The 18,756-nt window shown below is 39.8% G+C and overlaps 1 protein-coding gene across 1 annotated transcript; it reads right to left on the reverse strand.

Moving 5' to 3' along the window:
- Positions 1-382: 382 nt before the first annotated feature.
- ufm1 (ubiquitin-fold modifier 1) lies at positions 383-9,842 on the reverse strand. Its single transcript, XM_083986491.1, has 6 exons — positions 9,781-9,842; positions 9,622-9,678; positions 7,363-7,420; positions 5,295-5,334; positions 3,370-3,402; positions 383-1,472 (listed from the first exon to the last, which is right to left on the reverse strand). Coding segments are annotated over exons 1-6 (264 nt in total). The 5' UTR covers positions 9,783-9,842; the 3' UTR covers positions 383-1,398.
- Between the last annotated feature and the right edge of the window lie 8,914 nt (positions 9,843-18,756).

Genomic DNA, 18,756 nt, shown 5'->3' on the forward strand with positions numbered 1-18,756 from the left:
CTGCACGTCCTAATGGATGGTGAGACACAACGGTGTGCTTTCTCTTGTGAATTATGCACGCTCCATTATTCTCTCTTGCTCATTTTTCTTTACCAACTATGCATTTTTGTTTCCGCGCAGTGGCAAAAGAGAACCACTTCTCAAACAAATGATTCAGACCTTCTCACATGATAATGATAAATGTAAAGGGGATAATAAACTGCTCTCCCTCATTAATCAGTCACAGAAACAATGAAGCATAAACTCCTGCTCTACCTATTAGTCAGCCTCTTCTTTTGTTTTGAAAGGGACTAATCCAGAGGCTTAATATGAAGATATATATTTCTATCCAGTGATTTAAAAAAATAATAAATCAAAGGTCTCCACAGAAACGAAAGAAGACTGCAATCAAAAGCTTCATTTATTTCGTCAGGCGAATACCGGTCTCCAAGGTGCATGAGCCAGACCTCTATTGTGACAGTCTTGTGGCTCTCTGCGTTTTGGCTGCACCCTGCCTCATTTTCTCACCACCTGTTCCTTAGCTCCTAATTAATCCAGCAGTGCATATTAAATAGAAGTGTAGATTATTCAGGGTTATCATTTTCTCTTTTTTAATATTTATTGTGGGGAGAAGGGACATAAAACATGGTTTTGTACACCGAGACGCGGCATTTGAGAGCAAACCAATTTTAAGATGCAACCTGACAGAGGGCAGCAAAGATCCACAGGCCTGTGCAGTCTGACAGCTGAACAAACACATTTCTTTACATTAGCCACAATATGATATGCTCTGGGAAAATGTGGTCGACCGTACAAGCTCAGCACAGATCCACGATGCAAGTCTTGTGCTTCTTCTCTGACAACAGGTGCCTGACAAAAAAATGTGGACACATATTTCTCTGCATCAACAGCCACATAATAATATAATGATACAGTAATGGTCCTTAAAGCATGTTGTACATGCACTTAGAAAAGCTTACATTACCATATCCACAATGCCATTAAAAAAAAGTAAACATTGCAAAATATTCATGTACTGTTAGTCACTGTTTATTGCCATTTACAAAGATACAAAAGCTATAACTGTTGACTCAGTTGTTTGTTAATCTTTGCACAAATCTTTCCCAGGATGCATCGGCTGTTTCTGTGTGAGTGGGTCAATTACTCGGTAAACCTTTTGATGCAACTATGATTAAGAAAAAAAAAACTTGACAGAGAAAGACGAAGCAGGGAGCAGCCAAGTGTGTACGCATGTCATCGTCACGACTAAATACATATGTATATATCTTCTTCGGTGAGTCATTGTCAGTTGTGGGCCAGAAAAATAAATATGACACACGCTGAGGTGTTTCCTGGGTCTCAAGTGTTGTATGATTCCTCTGGGTGAGTCATTGTGCCGTCAAGGAGGGAAAAGCAGCATCAGTCTCCTTGTCCTCCCACTCTGTCTCTGGGAATGAGGCGAAGCTCTGAGCCGTGTTTTAGAAACACATTCCCTGCAACACAGGACAGATCACCGCATAAAGGGAACAGTTTATAATCCGTGTGCTTTAATAGGGGGGTTTTACAGCCACTAATTCTGCTACACTGCAAACAAGTTGTCAGCTCACCAACTGGGAGACTAACTGGTGAAAAGTACCAAACATTATTTGTTTGGTTTGTTAATATAACTAATTGTAGCCACCTCTATCAGGTGTATTTCAGTGAGCACCCACACACCGAGTTCATTTGAATAAAATATGATAACACCATGTCATTTAATTCATTAACTTGCTCATTCAAGCAGCAACTGTGCCGAGATCATATATGCATAACTCACTCTCAGGGCCATCAGTGTATAAGTGCATCTTTATTATGCCTCAGGAAATGTACAAAATTGGCCCTATGAAGACATGCAAGGAGGAAAAGGTTGTAAAATGACCCTGGATCAGTTTTTACCATGTACCAGATCCTGAGAACATGAGGTAGCCTGGCTGCGGTGGGTGGGAGAAAAAAAAGGCAATCTGACAGAGGTGTCTGAGCAGAGGCTATTCTTGGCAGCGCTGCACAGCATGAATGTTGTGCAGATAAGAAAAAAGGCTGTTGTGAATGCCCACTACACTAATTTCCTTTTCTTACCAGAAAAAGACTCAATCTTGCCTTTGGTCAAAGCAGACATTAGCTGATCCCAGTCTATATAGAAAAGCCAGTCATCTGTTACCTGTCTTTGTTGGAAATGATGACTTACATAAAGAGAGGTGGGCTACGCTTTTATTGTAAAGCTCAGGGGGGGGTGAAATAGCAAGTAGGCTGACACAAGAAATCATTATAATAATAATGAAATAAAAAAAGTGATTCATCGCAGATCAGCAATAATATGGGAATATAAAGTCAAACTAAACAGCTCGGTGCATCTAGTCCGCCTCCAGTCAGAGGTCACGTTTTAATTTAACATTCAATATTTCATCTCCAGCCAATGTACTGTATCTATAATCATGACTCAGTACACCATCAACACTCTGTGGCCTGCTCAAACACAGAGATGCAGTCAGTTAAGCCAGGATTATCTTATAAACCCAAGCTTATTTTAATTATTTAATTTATCAATTCATCCTATCAATCAACACATTTCCTGGTAAGACTTATCAGAGGTTTGTCTCAAATGTGAACAAGTCATTTTTATGTCATTTTAATTCTCAGCTATCACAACGCCAATGTCTGGGCGTGACCTAGCAGCATTATGGTGCATTATTATATATTACATCATTTTTGGGGGGTTAGGGGTTAGACTGGGTGTGGTCTGTCTACAAATTAAGACTTTCAAATTCAGAGGGATTATCATGAGTTTAGCGTTTGAGCTTAATTATATGATTTGTTGATTTGCACTGCGGCCGTCTCTGTAATGTTTTGCCCAGTTAATTTACATTTCTCCTACTTTTCATCTCTGAGCTGTCTGTTTCAACTCCTGATACTAATTTAACTTGACTGTTTAAACCTGACTTAAACCAAACTGATCATTATCTCAAAAGGATTTTTTTTTCTTAATTATACCTCAACACAGGCTTTTTCATATTAACCTTTATATTTCTTTCTGGTCCTTTGTTCAACCACCCACACACCACCTACCTCACTGCCTCTCAGGGCTTTATCAAAGTAATCTTATTAATGTTATTATTAACTCGGCATTATCAAAGTGCATTATGAAACAGGCTTTATTCGAGTCCTGAATTAATGCATTAGGTGATTAATGCATTGACTGACAAGTGGCCAAGAGCTCAAAAGAAAGCCCTGAGGTTGATTATGCTTCTACGGAACAACTGAACATCATGTGATACAATCTAGAGGCTTTGGTGGAACAACTCAAATCTTTTCTTCTGTAGAAACAGCGATGGGCCTTGAACCAGCATAACTCACCTGCTGTCTGGGCAGGGTTGATTCCTATTCCATCTGCAACACAACACAGTGTAAAATGAAAAGACTGTCATGCAAATGAGCAGCACGGGAAATGAAAAAAGACCATTTACATTATCAGCCGTTCATCCATAATGATGTTGCACTAGGCAACAGCAAAAATGGGAGCGTGCCTCAACGGCAGGCAATTCTATCTGGAATAACAACAGGCCAGTCATTAATTCTGCACTGATAAAACTAAAACTCATATTAAACTTGGCGGTCCTATCAGCCCTCATATGTCCAATATGTTCCCACAGCCCTGAGAAGTTATCATCATTTCATGACTAACCTCCGGTACGTGACAGAATACATCAGGCGTGGTGCTTGTGAACGTCTCCCACCGAGGCAGAGAGGTAAACAAAACCATCATCACTTTTTACGTGGCACTGCACGCTTTAATTGTCAGGGTGCAATGAATAAGTCAGCAATTTTGCCTCTACCAGCCACAAAGACAATTTACTGTAATTTGTTCCAGTGATTACAACAACCGAGGTTACAAGTGTTCTGTGTCTGAATGAACCCTGCTGTGTATTTTTATATTTTACAGCCTCAGGTTATTTCAGATGTGATTCTGTTAGGGTTTTTCATGGAAACTGTTTCCTGATAGGCCGTTAGTTTGAAAGCTGGAGTTGAAAACGCTTGAATTTAGTTCAACACCTCATGTTCTCAGTCAATTAATCGAGTCAAAAATTTGTATCAAGAAAGATATGTTCAATACATTTCTGAATATCAGCTTTAATTGCTGTTTTATCCAGTGTCTGATGTGCAAACAAAATGCTGTTCCAATTATAGGTCGATATGAGTTAGCAGGATTTGAGGGATGAGATAAGTGCCATCAGCATTCTTGCAATTCCAGCTGGTAGCTGATAGAGATCAATAAAGGTCGAGCAGAATTAATAGCAAAAATAGAGGCTGCCATTAATTAAAGCTGCTGTAATGTCAAAGCAATGATGAAAGATAACTACTTGTGCTTTGTGGACCGAGACTGCTACAAGAAACACATCCAAACTTCAAAAATGTCAATAATTTTACTATGTTTTCCACAGGGATTTTGTGTAATGTAATGTTGAGTATCCCATATCGCCTCAATGAGCCTCATGTCTGTTAATGTACAGTAGCAACAACTGAAAATTGACAATCATATCAGTGGGAATTTTTAATATCTCTCAAAAATATTGAGGCAATGATCACCTTGTTTACATGCATTAAAAGTTTTGGATGTTCCAAAACTAATTTTCCTACGAAGTGATTAACACGGTTAATAAAAAAATAACAACACACAGAGCTGAGCTTAATCAGACAAGAGGCGCTGTGTCGCAAATTGCAGTTTAAAACAAAAATAAAACAACTTGCAAATGCACTGTTTACATGTTGAGAATGCTCCAATAACTCCAATATGATATCCATTTATTGCCCATCACCTTAATTTGATGCAAAATTCTGTAATTGTCATATTCACAATAACTGAACTGGGGAGCTTAAATGTAAATGTTCTGAATGATTTTTCTCTGATATCTTACAAATGAAATACATTCTTCTCATTTATTCTCATTATGTGGATGGCTACTCTGTGCAGTATTTCAGACAGACTCTTACATCATTTTGACATTTAAGTGAAAATGTGCAGGTTTGCTGGTCATTATCTGACAGGACAAGTGTTTGATTCATCATCTTACTTCTAATATCACAAAGATTGCTTTCAGATCCATCAAACCTTTTCAGCTTGGTGTTTAAGTTTTGACATTTATCTGCCTTTCTGTTCAAACACACTACATCTACAAGACAACAGTGTCTCTCTTAACTGTCAGGCTGGAGAATATGTCACTTTTCCATTTGCACACACAAAAAAATCATTAGGAGAGGGACTCTTTTCCCCCGAAACTCACCATTTGTTATTATTGCGCTGGTTGCCGATGGCACTTTGAACTGGAAGAGAAAAAAGAACAGAGAACAATAATTACACATGCCCGTTGGTAAAACCCACAACAGAAGCTGGGATTTGACATTTCCGGGATTTCATTTCTGCACTAAAATATTTTGGTTAAATAATCAAGACATGTTGCTAAACAATTTCTCTTGGCCTGAAGACACCGTGCAAATAAATCATGGAGACGTAGAGCTCCATCCACTGAGTCAGCGCAGTGAGATACACCGACTCTGTGGGTGACAACTTCATAATAACAGGCGCCGTGGCGACAGAAATAAACTTTGTGAAACAAGCGAGAGAGAAAATGCTGTGTTGTGCGTTTTGTTTTCAGTCTTTTGTCTGCCAGCTCTCAGGCTTGTCAGATGCAGGGCTGAGTGCGTTTACATTTTTGCACAATTTCAGACCCACAAGAAACCACACACACACACACACACACACACAGTTAGGAAACAGCCTGAGGAAATGATAGTCGCGCTCAAATTTCTGGAAGAAAATCACTCAACACAGTCACAATACAGTACGTCTCCTACTTCAGTGTGCGACAGAGGGGGATGTGGGCTGGTGGGATTTGCAGTGAAAGGATGGGATGGTGGGATCAGTCTGTTACCGGGGAGATAGGGTTAGTGAAGTGCTGCAAGGGAGCACAGGCAGCAAACCTGAGACACCGTTCTGATCAAGAGCGAATGGGCGTTCAAGGACTTTGTTTGACATAGCATTAAATTGGTGGATATATTATCCTTTAGCAAGCTTGCAGGGTATAAGGTTTTGTTTTTAATGATCAACACAGGATTAAAGTAAACTCCAGTTAATTAAAAGTAAACCTGCTATTGGCTAATTACACTATATTTCACCAGCCACTTTGGGAAGTGAGCTTTTGGCAAAAAAAGAGGAAAAAAAACAAAAAGAAAAAGGAAAACAGTTTCCTAATTTTATAAATGCTGTGCTCTTTTACTAGTTATAATGATAAACATTGTTGGCTTGATGGTGGCTCTATGATTAGACCATTCAAAGCCAGACAGTCAAATGTGAAAATAACGTCCAATCAGGATGCTGTTGTGTAACAGAAGCACATTAACGGCCCATATACACATTATAAAACCTGCACATCATCATCATCATCATCATCAGCAGCAGCAGCAGCAGCAGCAGCAGCCACCCTGCAGTCCTCTGCCAGGATGAGTTCAGCTTCGATGCTGCTCTGTGCTCATGTACATAAAATGGAAGGAAATAGAATTGGGGCTTAACAAATAGCTTCAGGTCATAGTGATGTGTGTAAAGTGTATGTGACACAGGAGACGTTACACAGCCTGAGCCTGTGCAGACAGCTGTATTGATTCAACTACAAGCCAATCAAGACAGATGAGTGAAAAACACAGCTGAGATTCTTCCTGTGTCTGTAACACCTACAGCACTGAGACTGCACTTCAGCTTAGTGAACATCATGTTTAAGTGCTGATACCCAACACTCCCTGACTTTATTTCATATTTTAAGCAAAACAACTTGTTGTGTATTTGTGTTAATGTTCAGGACTCAGACTGAGGACAAACTTGCACTAAGGGACACATATTGCAATTGTCACTCTGTACATCATCTCAAATGTGTTTGCACATATAACATACACTCATTCATCCAGGAGATGTTAATTCTAAATGGAGCAGGACAGCTGCAGTCCCATGTGACATCAATATCAAAGACTTCAACTGGTAATTTTTGCAACTAACTACTACTTTTTTCCCCCATGTGTCACTTCTGATGGTGAGTGTTTGTGTGAAGTATGTGCGAAATGAACAGTTTGAGATTGATTTGGCATCATGTAAGGATGTTACATTACAGCATTTGTTCTGAAAAGTCAAAATTAAATCCTGAATGTATGAATCAAGTCTTTAGAGAATAGCCATGCTGGGTTCTTCTCTCCATGCTGAATGAATGAGATTTTATTCATTTGTGCTTCTTTAGAGAATAAGCAACTCTCAACATTGAAGACGGATGTCTTTCATAAGTATACTAACTAACTGTGTGTGCTTACCTCCTCAGCTGCAAACTTCAAAACGGCTGTGAACGGCGTGCTCTCTGGGACACTTAGTCTGTAGCAAAACAAAACGTAAAACAGGATTTAATTCAAAACGCAATAAACCTTGACTTTATTCCCCTTGTGTTACATTTAAAGGCAAGAAAACACCAGGATTAAATATCGTCTCTCAACCTGTTGACCTGAGCTTCCATCGATAAGTTCCCCAGCTGCACTGCTGTTTGAGGGTGAGACACTCAAACTACAGCAGCTCCTGAGGTGCATCTGTAGCCAACCATTCACTGTGACCCCATATACACACACAAAGAGACACACAGAATAGAGGCGAACAAAAAGAAATCTTCTCCACTTCTCCTCAATTGAGTGTAACATTACTCCTGTCAGAGCCATTTCTGTAAGAGCATGTGAGGCCATTTATGGTATAAACAGTTACACACAGCTGGATGCTTCTCCGATGAGTTCTGCAGAATGGTTTTCAATGGGGAGTGGAGACCCCCCCCCCCCTAAGGGCTATAAAAAACCAACACAAATATTTTCTGAGATACGAGATTAAAAGAAAAACAAACACACAAAAAACAATCTGAAGGCTAGAGCTGGACATGCAATCACCAAGTGAGGTAAAATAGAAAGAACTGAAGTGGTGAAAGGCAAAATCAATCGACACCATCAGCACAGCAGCAAGAAACTAAAAAATCAGCCTCAGGATTGTAAGAGACGGTGAAAGCTTGTCAGATCACAAACACCATCTTCACATCTTCACTGAGAGTGAGTGGTAACTTGTTTGAGTGAGATAGGTGAATATTAAATACTGAGCTGAAGACACTGAGGGTGTCCTCAGGTTAAATCCTCTGCCAGAATAAATATGATGCCTCATTTGCTATCATCATCATCATCATCATCATCATCATCATCATCATCACCATCATCATCATCATCATCATCATCATCATCATCATCATCATCATCATCATCACTCTATTCAGACTAAGACATAACAGCTGCAGTGAGGCCATATCTCACCTCCTTAGAGAACTGACTCTGTATGAATGTTTAAGTATTCAAATAATCTGCATTGCCTGATTATTTTGAATCTATTTTCAATTCAAAGTGAAGCCTTGTTTGGACATTTAAAATGCATCAGGAAACGGCCGTGGAAAGAAAGGACGCTTAGAAGTTATTGATATTCTTGTGTGTGAGTGTTTGTGCAGCAAGGCTCATTCTTACACAATGGAAGTGAATCCATTGTGTCTTATCTTTTAGCTGACTACCCTTGTTGATTAAAATCATTTGGTCTGCTATGGGCATCATCACCTTGAAATAATCTCTGTGATCAGTGATCGACAGAGCCCATCTACCTGAGTGTTAGTGACGACCATGTATATCCCTTTACGACTGCAATTTACCATCTTCTATTAACTCCTTCCTGCATCATAATGCACCACATCACAAAGTCGGTGCAAACTAGTTTCATGAACATGACCCTGTCACCGCATGTGAATCCAGCTGAACAGGAGACAAGATGTGGTAGGACAGCAGGCGTCATGGATGTGCTGCAGACAGATCTGCTGAGACTGTGATGCAATCATGTCAACACAGACCAGAGCCAAAGGAGGGTTTCCAACATCTGGTAGAATCAATGCCATGAAGAGCTGATTAGGGAACAAACACAGACCCTGCCTGCTATTGGTATGGTGTTAACAAAATGTTAAGAGGGCTCACCGACTGTATTTGTACACATTTGTGCAAACACAAGATTTGCCATTTCTTTATCTCAGTCCTTTTACTGTAATTCTTATGGCTATGATTATGCCACAGCCTAGGACTGGAGATAAAAAGTTGACATACAGAAAAATGAGCTCAACGATTAAGTGACGTCATATTCATTCATGACAGCTCGTGAGACCAAACATCATGCCAAACATGCGGGCTGCTATAACAACATCTAAAACAATGTTGTAAGGCTCTATTGCTGACATAATGCCACACTAATGATAAACCATAAAAAACAGGAAGTTAACAGAACCGTTAGCTGGTGTATTCACTGTCATCATGTCAATCACAGCTTCACACCAACAGCTGGTGTCTCATTGACCACAACTCGTGTCGCTGTGGTCAAACACATCAGCACCGGTTCTCACAATAACGGAAAAATAACACAGTTTGTGTTGTCGAGATGAAACTAGTGTCCACCCGCCGATTAAAACCTAAACTGTGGAGGATATGAAGCTGTTAGTGCTGAGCTGTCAGTGTACTCACACTTTGTATGGCAGCCGGGGGTCCGACGTCAGGGTGATTTTAAACGTTACTTTAGACCTAATGAAGAAAAGGAAATCAGAGTTGTTAGCGGCTTCATACACGCCGATACCAGTGAAATATGTTTAGCAAAATGATGGACAAAACGGGGCTAAAACTCACATCTTTACAAGGCGACTCGGTTAGCAACCTGTTTATACACACCCGGAAGTCCGAAGGACCCGTTTACACACACGTCATCCACCCAGTAGCAGATTATGGCACATGTTTCTCCGTGTTTTTTTGTTTTTGGGGGGTTTATTTAACTATATTTTCAAAATGTTGCTTTTTGCGGTCGAATTTGTTTGATATGATACAAATTGAAGGGGTAATTTGTGCTAATAACCGACAGGCATTCACACTGAACCACTAACACTTACCGTAAATAACATAGGAAAGGCGCTCGCGCGTTTTCCTGCGCGGAGTGATTCAGTGGAGATGGATGAATGGGAGTCAGTCCTCTCACAGGTAAACATGTAAATACATTTAAAAAATATTTACAAAAGCGCAGTTTTTTTCTCCACACACTACTGTCAGGACACAAACTTCTGGGAAGATTTTTGAAACTTGTTAGCTCGACTTTCTACATGTAAATCATCTATGTTTTTAAAAAAAGTGCAGGTAACTAGCATACTAGCCTAAAGCCTGTTTAGCCTAGAAGTGAACACTAACCTATCAAGTTTCAATTGTATATCGGTCTATGATTAGAGCAGGAAATCTTTCTGAATGCGCCATGTTTTGTTTGTTTGTTTTGGACAAAATATTTTTAACTGCAGGTGCATATTGATTTTAGAAAGAAAGGAACATGTAGACAGGAAAACTGTGCTTTAAAAAAAAATCAAAAATTAGCACTTTTAATGAAATAAATTAAGAACGTTACTCTCCACATATATGGTTTATGTTTTCTGACAGCCAGCCAGATCTCAAGCAGCAAGTTTGCAGCAGGAATAGTACAAGGTATCAGCCTGTGCTTTAAAGTGCATGTTACTTTAGCCTACAGAAACATGCACAATGATTACTGTGGTAAGTTTGCATGGACATATATTATGTGTTTGCACAACAAGCCCAGAATGAATTCTAATCCAAGTATCTGAGCCTATTTAATGCTGCACTAAAACCAGTGGGTGTGTCTGATTATGTAATTATGGCTGGATTGTCTGTCCACAGTGGGCAGCGTTTGAGTATTTCGCCGTCTCAGCATGGTCACACCAAGAGGCACCATTTCCATCAAAGTGTGAAAATGATGAACATCAAGGTCAGTTACATCAAGCTGTTCTCTGTTATCATCAAACCAAACACGAAGCATGAACCGGGCCAGAGACTTGCTCAGATTTATTCAGAGTTTGAATGATCACACATCTGAGTAATCGGTGATGGGTGGGCATAAATGATTACCGCCATGCCACAAGAAGCTCAGCAGAGTGTGCATATTCCATCAGCAGTGTAGTCTGTATAGAAACATCTTAAAGTTCAGATCTTATTCAACTGCAGTTCTCCTGATTTGAGTTATGTTGTGTTGTATAATCAAATTTTCATTAGCTATGACTAATTACCATGTGATTTCTTTTTTCTTTTAATGTTTGTTTTTAAGGAAAGGATGATGAGAATCCATCCCCAGCCTAAGACCAGGACAGACACAGCTAAATCAACTCACACCTCCAGGAGCATCCCAGTGGGACTCTTTTATGTGGCTGAGCTGTCAAAACATCAAGTGAGAAACTTCAAGTCCCAAGATGAAGACTGGAGTGGTATTTGGCCTCTCATGCAACCACTGAGGAGAAGACCAGATCAATGTGACGGCAAGAACCCTGGACAAAAGACAGAGAAAGATAAAGGAACACACAGTGAAGCTCTACATGTGGTGACAGCTGGAACCACCTCTGTTCATCGAAGAAGACCAGCTGAAACTTCAGAAAACTGGTAAGTGGAGCTTTTATTATTATAGGGAACATGCAAATTACATCTGCAAAAATATGACAATTCAGGCGGGTATATTTAAATGTGTATTGTCAGTGTCTTTGAGATTGCTACCTGACTTTATCACCTGGTGCTGCACCAACAATAGAGAGACTGTTTGTGTGAGAGAAAGAGGATGATGCAGTGTAGGCAGTGGAATGACATGCGGCAATGAGAATGGGAGCAGACTTATTATGATGACTCAGAGTTACACTGCAGACACCTCTGGGATTTCAGCGGTGGGTCTCCCCCAGAAAGAAAGTACAAACGCGGAGGAAGCTGTGGTAAAGCTGGAAAAAGAACAAAGGGAGACAACCTTTATGGCAGCTCATAAAAAAAGTTGAGTGCTGTGGCATGAGGAAAATGAAAAAATATATCTTGTAGGATCTTGTTTCCAAGTACTTTTTATAGATGCTGTAGATCTACAGGTTGAATATATCAAAAACAGACAAAATACCTTGAACCTTTTTTTTTATTATTATTATTTTAGTATTGGCATTAAAATAATGACTTATTTCGAAATATTCAGGACGCAGCAGAACATTTTAATGAAGCTGTCGGATTGAAGATAGGTGCCTGTTCTTATTCTCCTTGATGATAAAGAGAATTACATAACCGGGAAGAGGTTCCACAAAGAAACAGGTTTTCCACCGACTGACTGTCTGAAGCCATCATGGTACAGAAGATGTATTCGCTTTGAAGCATGAGGGAGCGCCTGACAGTTCCATCATCCTCTTGGTGGAGGTCTGAGGGTGCGTTCGAAATGCAAAAACCCAGTGTTCAGCTTTGCTGTGCAGCCTCCTCTCAAAGACTTTATTATCATACCAAAAGCGGGTCTCATGGGTAGTGAGAGGAAAATGCCAATTACCTGCAGACACAGAACTGCAATCAATGCTAATAGTGCTGCTTATGCAGGTCAGCATGTGTGCAGACATGTACAGTACCGTATGCATACCGTAACAGATGTGCATGCGTGCATACAATAGGAGACTTACCTTAAAAGCCACTGATGAACCAAATGTATTATTTTTCACTGGCTTATACAGTATATTGACATAATCAGATGCTCTACAGTCACTGTCAGGAGAGGGGCTTAGTAAGTGGGAACAATGCAACATAAGCATGACATTTATTGTCAGAGAACTCAGAACACAGATCGACCTCTGTAGGAAGTTCTGTTGCTTGAATACATTGTCAGCAACAGGTTGTTAGATTTGTGTGTGCTGCTCTCAGTTCAGTGCTTTTATATGTCTGTCTTTTGTAGCTATTTCTATGAGCCACATATTGTCCCCCTGGACGGCTTCAGTACAGTTGATGGCTTTAATCGCTCTGCAGTTGACCTGTGAAATGCGGTATAATCAGAGTTGTATCAATGCTCAGAATACAGTGTAGATAGATAAACTTTCCTCCCATTCATTTCCTGACCTCACCTCTCTCCACGCTGACGGCTGATATAACAGCCCTGCTCTATAAAGCTGCACACAGCCAGCTTGTGTTGCTTTGTAGTAAACGTTTGTTCCGCCGGTTGCCCTTCAAGGCTGAAATATATGAAGATGAAATATTCCGCTCTAGATGGGAGAGGTAGCTCATAATAAATGCCTTTTTAATAAGAAGCCCCTAACCTCTTAGCACCCTGCTATTTTAAAAAGGAGAGTGCAGTAGTTAAGACTGGATTTAAAGTGGTGGCTTAGCTTATCAAACTGTTCCTGCCACACCGGAACAAAGGGTCAGGGTCAGGGAGTAAAACACATCACAGACATCGTCTGTTGAAACGTCAGGGATCTGTGTCATTCGTTGTTCACAAATATTGAGAAAAAAAAAATATATATATAGAATGGAAATTAACAAAACACTACTGGTTTATCTAATAGCTCTTCACATACTATTATATGTCGACTGAAGACATCTGAACTTGCTCAAGCTCCCTCTGTGTAGTTGAATATTTGCTCATGAGTCAAAATATATTGCAAACCTTCATTACTGCATCTCATTTCTTTGCAGTTCTTTTCATTCCAGTAGTGAGCTGGATGCTAGTAATATTCAACATATAGCTCGGCTGCAGTGCATCCAAATAAAATAGCCCAAATTATAGCAGTGTCTCTGGTAATTAACCTTTGAGGAGAGCTTACAAAAGGCCCATTAAGCTCTCAGTGTTTATGCTGTTTCAAGGAACTTAATGTACAGCAAACAATGTGATTAAACACTCGACTAAAATAGGCTGGCTCCGGTCTACACGGACCCAGCACAATAACTGCAGTTAATACATTTGACACTATACCTAATTCTACTCTCTGTTCCTCTGAACTCAATCAAAAGCATATAATACAACTAAGGATCCAACACATATCGTTGCTCTATTGTGTGACAGGCTTACATATCTGTGATCTAACAGATTATCTTCTCATTGTTATCATAATGCCAGCTAGCGCTCTGTTTTCTTTTTTATCCAGTTTACACAGTTTGATTTTGTATTATCGGGATGACTTTACAATCAAAACATCAAGTTCTCTAAAGTACCAGTGAGTCCAACACCTCTGTGTCTGTAACAGGAAATACTAAACAAATAAAATTGGCATTTGGCTGAGGAGTTTTGTAGAAAAACATGTTTTTCAAAATATTGTAAATAAGTGTCAGAACGGGTTGTTTTCCTGCACAGTGAGCAGGTGACCGTGTTTGTCGGGGTTAATTTATTATTACGCGTGATGATGAATAATCATCTTTGAGAACTATAGCGAAGGGACCTCCGGAGACAAAGCCCTGTGTCACTCTTCTGGTGTTTACTTACTTTGCATAATCCCCAGCACACTGAGTTGTAATTAAATTTGAGCTGAGGAGTAAGTTGCCCGGGCGGTGTTAACACGGAGAGGGCACGATATGCAAAGCAGCAGAGCAGCTTCCCCAAAATGTTCAAATGTCACTCAGAGGGACATTGTGTAGGGAGGGACATAGTTACATGACACAAGGCTTGTGTATTGTGTGTGTGAATAACTCCCAGATACTGTGTTTCATAACTTCCTGTTCTTTTTGCTGTCCAGGAGACAAGTCATTATCCAGGTGGGACACTGAGTCCAAACATAATAAATCACACACACACACAAGAGAGAGGCCGGATATATTATTAAAGCAACTATAACACACACATGTACACACTCACCCAGATCTAATGATGCATGATAGAATAATTTAAGTAAGGTGCCTGCACTGTGGGTTTTAGAAATATAAAGCAACTGGGAGAAACACATGTTTTTTTATTTATTCAATATTTGCATTCAGACATCATTTTACATAAATAATGTACTATATTCCCCTTGATGACAGTTCTTCAAAGTGAAAAATGTATTTTTATCTCCCAGCATGACCCCCTCTTGATGCATGCACGGTGCATATTTATAATCTGCAGTCGACAGCGTATCAGTGCTGGCGGCAGACTGGTGCTCAGGTAGCAGGCGAGTAAAGGGGTGTCAAAGTGATGTCAAGATAGAAACGCGTTAAAAGGGCAACAGTGGGAGAGCAGACAAGCATCTATTTTAATTACATGCTTCATTCAGAATGGATCGGGGGCTTGCGAGTAAGAGCCCCCAAAGGATGTGTTAAGGGATGCATGAACACTGAGAGGTAACCAGGGGATCGACGGGGAACAACGTGGAGCTTATGGCTGTGTGAAGAGTTAAAGGGGAAGGTGGAAGAAATGAAACAGGAGGCCGGTTAGAAATAAACACGTCAGACTGATAATTAGCAGCAGCCTTTACCACATTGTGCCTTGACACAATATGGAAAGAGGTGTTAAAATCACAAATGACTGATAGTTTAGTGACGCAAATAGTGTTGAATATGTTTGCAAATGAGTTATGGATGAATGATCATTATATAATGATTTTTTTGTATCATTTCCTCTCGTGTTACCCTTTCTCTTTCAGCTCCTCTTCTTCCATTTTCTCTCTTATTGTCATGTGTGTCTTCTTTTTAATGCCCTCATTCATGCGCTACGACGGCTTTGCACCACTCGGCCCCTTTTATCTCCTGATTGTCAGAATCCTGCATCCAATTTCATGTCATTTACCATCTTCCTGTCACCCTCGTCCTTCCTCAAAGATGGGAATCGAATGTGCTGCAGATAGTTAAAGCAACCTCCCATCGCAGTTAAAGCGTAAAGTCATTATGGCAGCTTTAATGGTGGCTTACACCGCCTCAAAATCTCCAAAAGGTCAACCAAAAGAGGCGACTGTTGCAGAATCGATATAAATAGGACCATTATATGTGGTGGATAGCTTTTTGTGATCATTATTATTTTTTTTTTTTACCAGTCTTTTAAATTACAGGCTGCCCCTCATGTTTATATCTGCAATATGCATGTAAATAACATGTGCATTTGTGTTTGTGCCTGTAAGAATGAGCAGTGCATCTATTTGTGCCTCAGCTGCCTACACTGCTGAAGATGAGGCCTAAAGCGCTAATTAGAGTGTCTATGATTACAGCTCAGTCCCTTTCTTGTTCCATCACACATATACACACACATACACACACATAGAGGCATAGCCAACTATATTTAGAGAAAGAAAATCTGTGTTTCTGCCAGAAAACACTGAACCACAATTAGTCTGGGATGCGCATGATTGGCATCTCTAACAAGGTTTGTAGGTATTTTAAAGCCCGAGCTGTTAAAATGTTCTAGTTTGTTTTTAAGAAAAGGCAAATATAAGCCCAGAGGTTGCAAAATTCCACCTACGCAGTGCCGTTTGATCATTCAGTTTGCGCTAAACAAAGAAAATCAATTGGAGTTACAAAGTTTGAACCACCAATTTTTTTTTGGTTGGCCTCAATTGACTTATTGGACCAAATTCATTTGAGAGCGCATAGCCTTTGTGAAATCAATACTAACCTGCTTAGGGGGATATCATTTATTTGTCATGGTGCACTGAGCTTTTCAAATTTTGTGTTTTAAGATAGCTCTGTCTAATCAGTTCTCTGGCCTCTGCCACTGCCCTCAAATGTGTTGTGCAAAGTAATTTCTAATAATGTGACTAACTTTAGAGGTAAAAGAAAAGGGCAGTCTCCTCTGTGGGATGCCAGTGACATTTAAGAGTGAAAATGGATTGATTAACGACTTACCTACTCCAATAAGTGACCTTATTTCAACTTGTCAGAGCGCTGTTGTCATACAAACAAACTTAATTTGCTAAATAGAGCATCACTGAAAAAAATCAACAGGTTTTAAAGGGGAACTATGCAAGTCTGCTCATTTTTCCGCTGTTTTGGTTACGCTCCTCTCGCCCATGTGCATCTGTTTACAACAAAGCCGGCGAAAAATCAATAAATGGAGCGGTGGATAACGTTACATAACATATACGATGTTAGGGCGTGTGTGTTTGTGTAGTCTTAACCGTCATGAACAAAAGATTACGGGTTACGGAGCGCGTTTGTGTTGCGGTGTGCAGAGACGAGAGCTAGGACACCAGGACGGCGGCCAGGTACTAACTACACTGATGTTGCAAGGTTGGTTTTCAGCCGTGAGACGCCAGGTGAAGTTAGTGAGCCTCTGTTATCACTAGTAATAAGTCACAAGTCATGTAGTTAACTATCACAATTACTCCGGAGCTTTTTAATTAAGGTAAAAATAGCATAGCCACGGGAGAAATCCTGCTTAGTTCCTCTTTAAAGATCCCATTTAATGTCAAAGTAGATTTCCTTTTTGATTATAATGGAGGTTTTATATTGATTCTATGAAAGTATCAAAGTGCTCAATCCACAGATGGATGCACACAGCCTGTATTCAGAGACTTAGAATGAGCTATTAGGATTTCTGTAACATTGTGATGTCATAACTATACAGTCTACTCTCTGTCCACATGGTACTGTGAGGCCTATACCTGGACCCAACGCCAACCATGCAGGATTTGGTTTCAGCCAATCAGAAGAGAGGCTCACATGGTCTCTGATTGGCTGTCTGACCTGTTTTAGCTCCAGACAGAGGCCTGAGGGAAGGGAAGCAAAACTATATTGAAATTGTTTTTTGTTCTTAGAATCACAAATATATCACCTAATAGATATCAACGCTTCAAATAAAACTCTGCAAACTATGAAGCATGGAACTGCTTTAAAAGCAATGCGGATATTACACTGTTTGTGGCCATTTAAAGTCTGGATGTTGTGCTTTTTTTGGATTGTTTATGTCAGAAAAAACGATTAATTTGATGAAACTGTAGCCCTTGTACATTTACTGCGTATTATTTTGCAAGCTCAGCCATCCATGGCTGAGGAGTGATTAATTCACACTGGGTAACACATAATAGCCTTAGTATATTATATTATAGTGGGGGAATAATGTGCATTTCTTGTAGTGGCAAAAAATAGGATTGAAAAATACCTCCTGAAATAATATAAAAAGTAAACATTACAGGTCTGCGGTGTAATCCAATTGGGTTTATTGAAATTGTACTATTGATAAATTTATATGACACTTACAGTACTTGCAGTAAAGATAGCTACAAATTAAGAGGTTGCAGTCGCATTGCAGGGAGACATTATTCTCAGTGCTTCACTTGGAAAAAGATACAGCCACATAGTAAACGTTGTTATGATGATAGAATTGTACATTGGTGGATCTCTAGTTTATCAAATGATATATGAATAGGGGGAAAATGCTTGAGAGACAGGTCTTAAATTGGAGATGAAAATGTTACGAGGATCATGTTGTGTTCACTGTCGTGTTCTCGAGCCAGTTTGATGGTGATGGACTGTATTTTGCGGTTAAGTAGCTGTGTCTAGCTCTAATCTGTCTGGCAGTAATAGCTGTCTATCCACTGCCATGTAAACACAAGACAGTCACTGCAGATGGTCAATGTCCTATCTCACACACTGGAAATAAGCACACACGTACGCACACTCACCATATAGACACACAGTTTTGTATCTCTCATTACCTTGAGAAATCATTTTCATGTTTCTGTCATGTTCATAATTATTTTCATGGACGTTCCTCTTTTCAGTCCACTTGCCTGTTGCTCTTTCCTTATTACACAGACATTGTGCTCGGATGCACACAGATATTGAATGATAAATATGGAATATATGCAGCCCACTGTCTATATTGTATTTTCCTTGCTGTATATCATATCGTGTTGTCCACACATTCTTTAATGCAGT

This window comes from Trachurus trachurus, assembly GCF_905171665.1.
Source record: "Trachurus trachurus genome assembly, chromosome: 14".
NCBI lineage: Eukaryota > Metazoa > Chordata > Actinopteri > Carangiformes > Carangidae > Trachurus > Trachurus trachurus.

Coding starts and splice junctions, on each gene's coding strand:
- ufm1 (XM_083986491.1), bottom strand. Junction 5,335..7,362: donor TGAAGTTTGCAGCTGAGGAG/GTAAGCACACAC, acceptor TTTCTCTTCCAG/TTCAAAGTGCCATCGGCAAC. Junction 3,403..5,294: donor CAGCGCAATAATAACAAATG/GTGAGTTTCGGG, acceptor GTTGTGTTGCAG/ATGGAATAGGAATCAACCCT.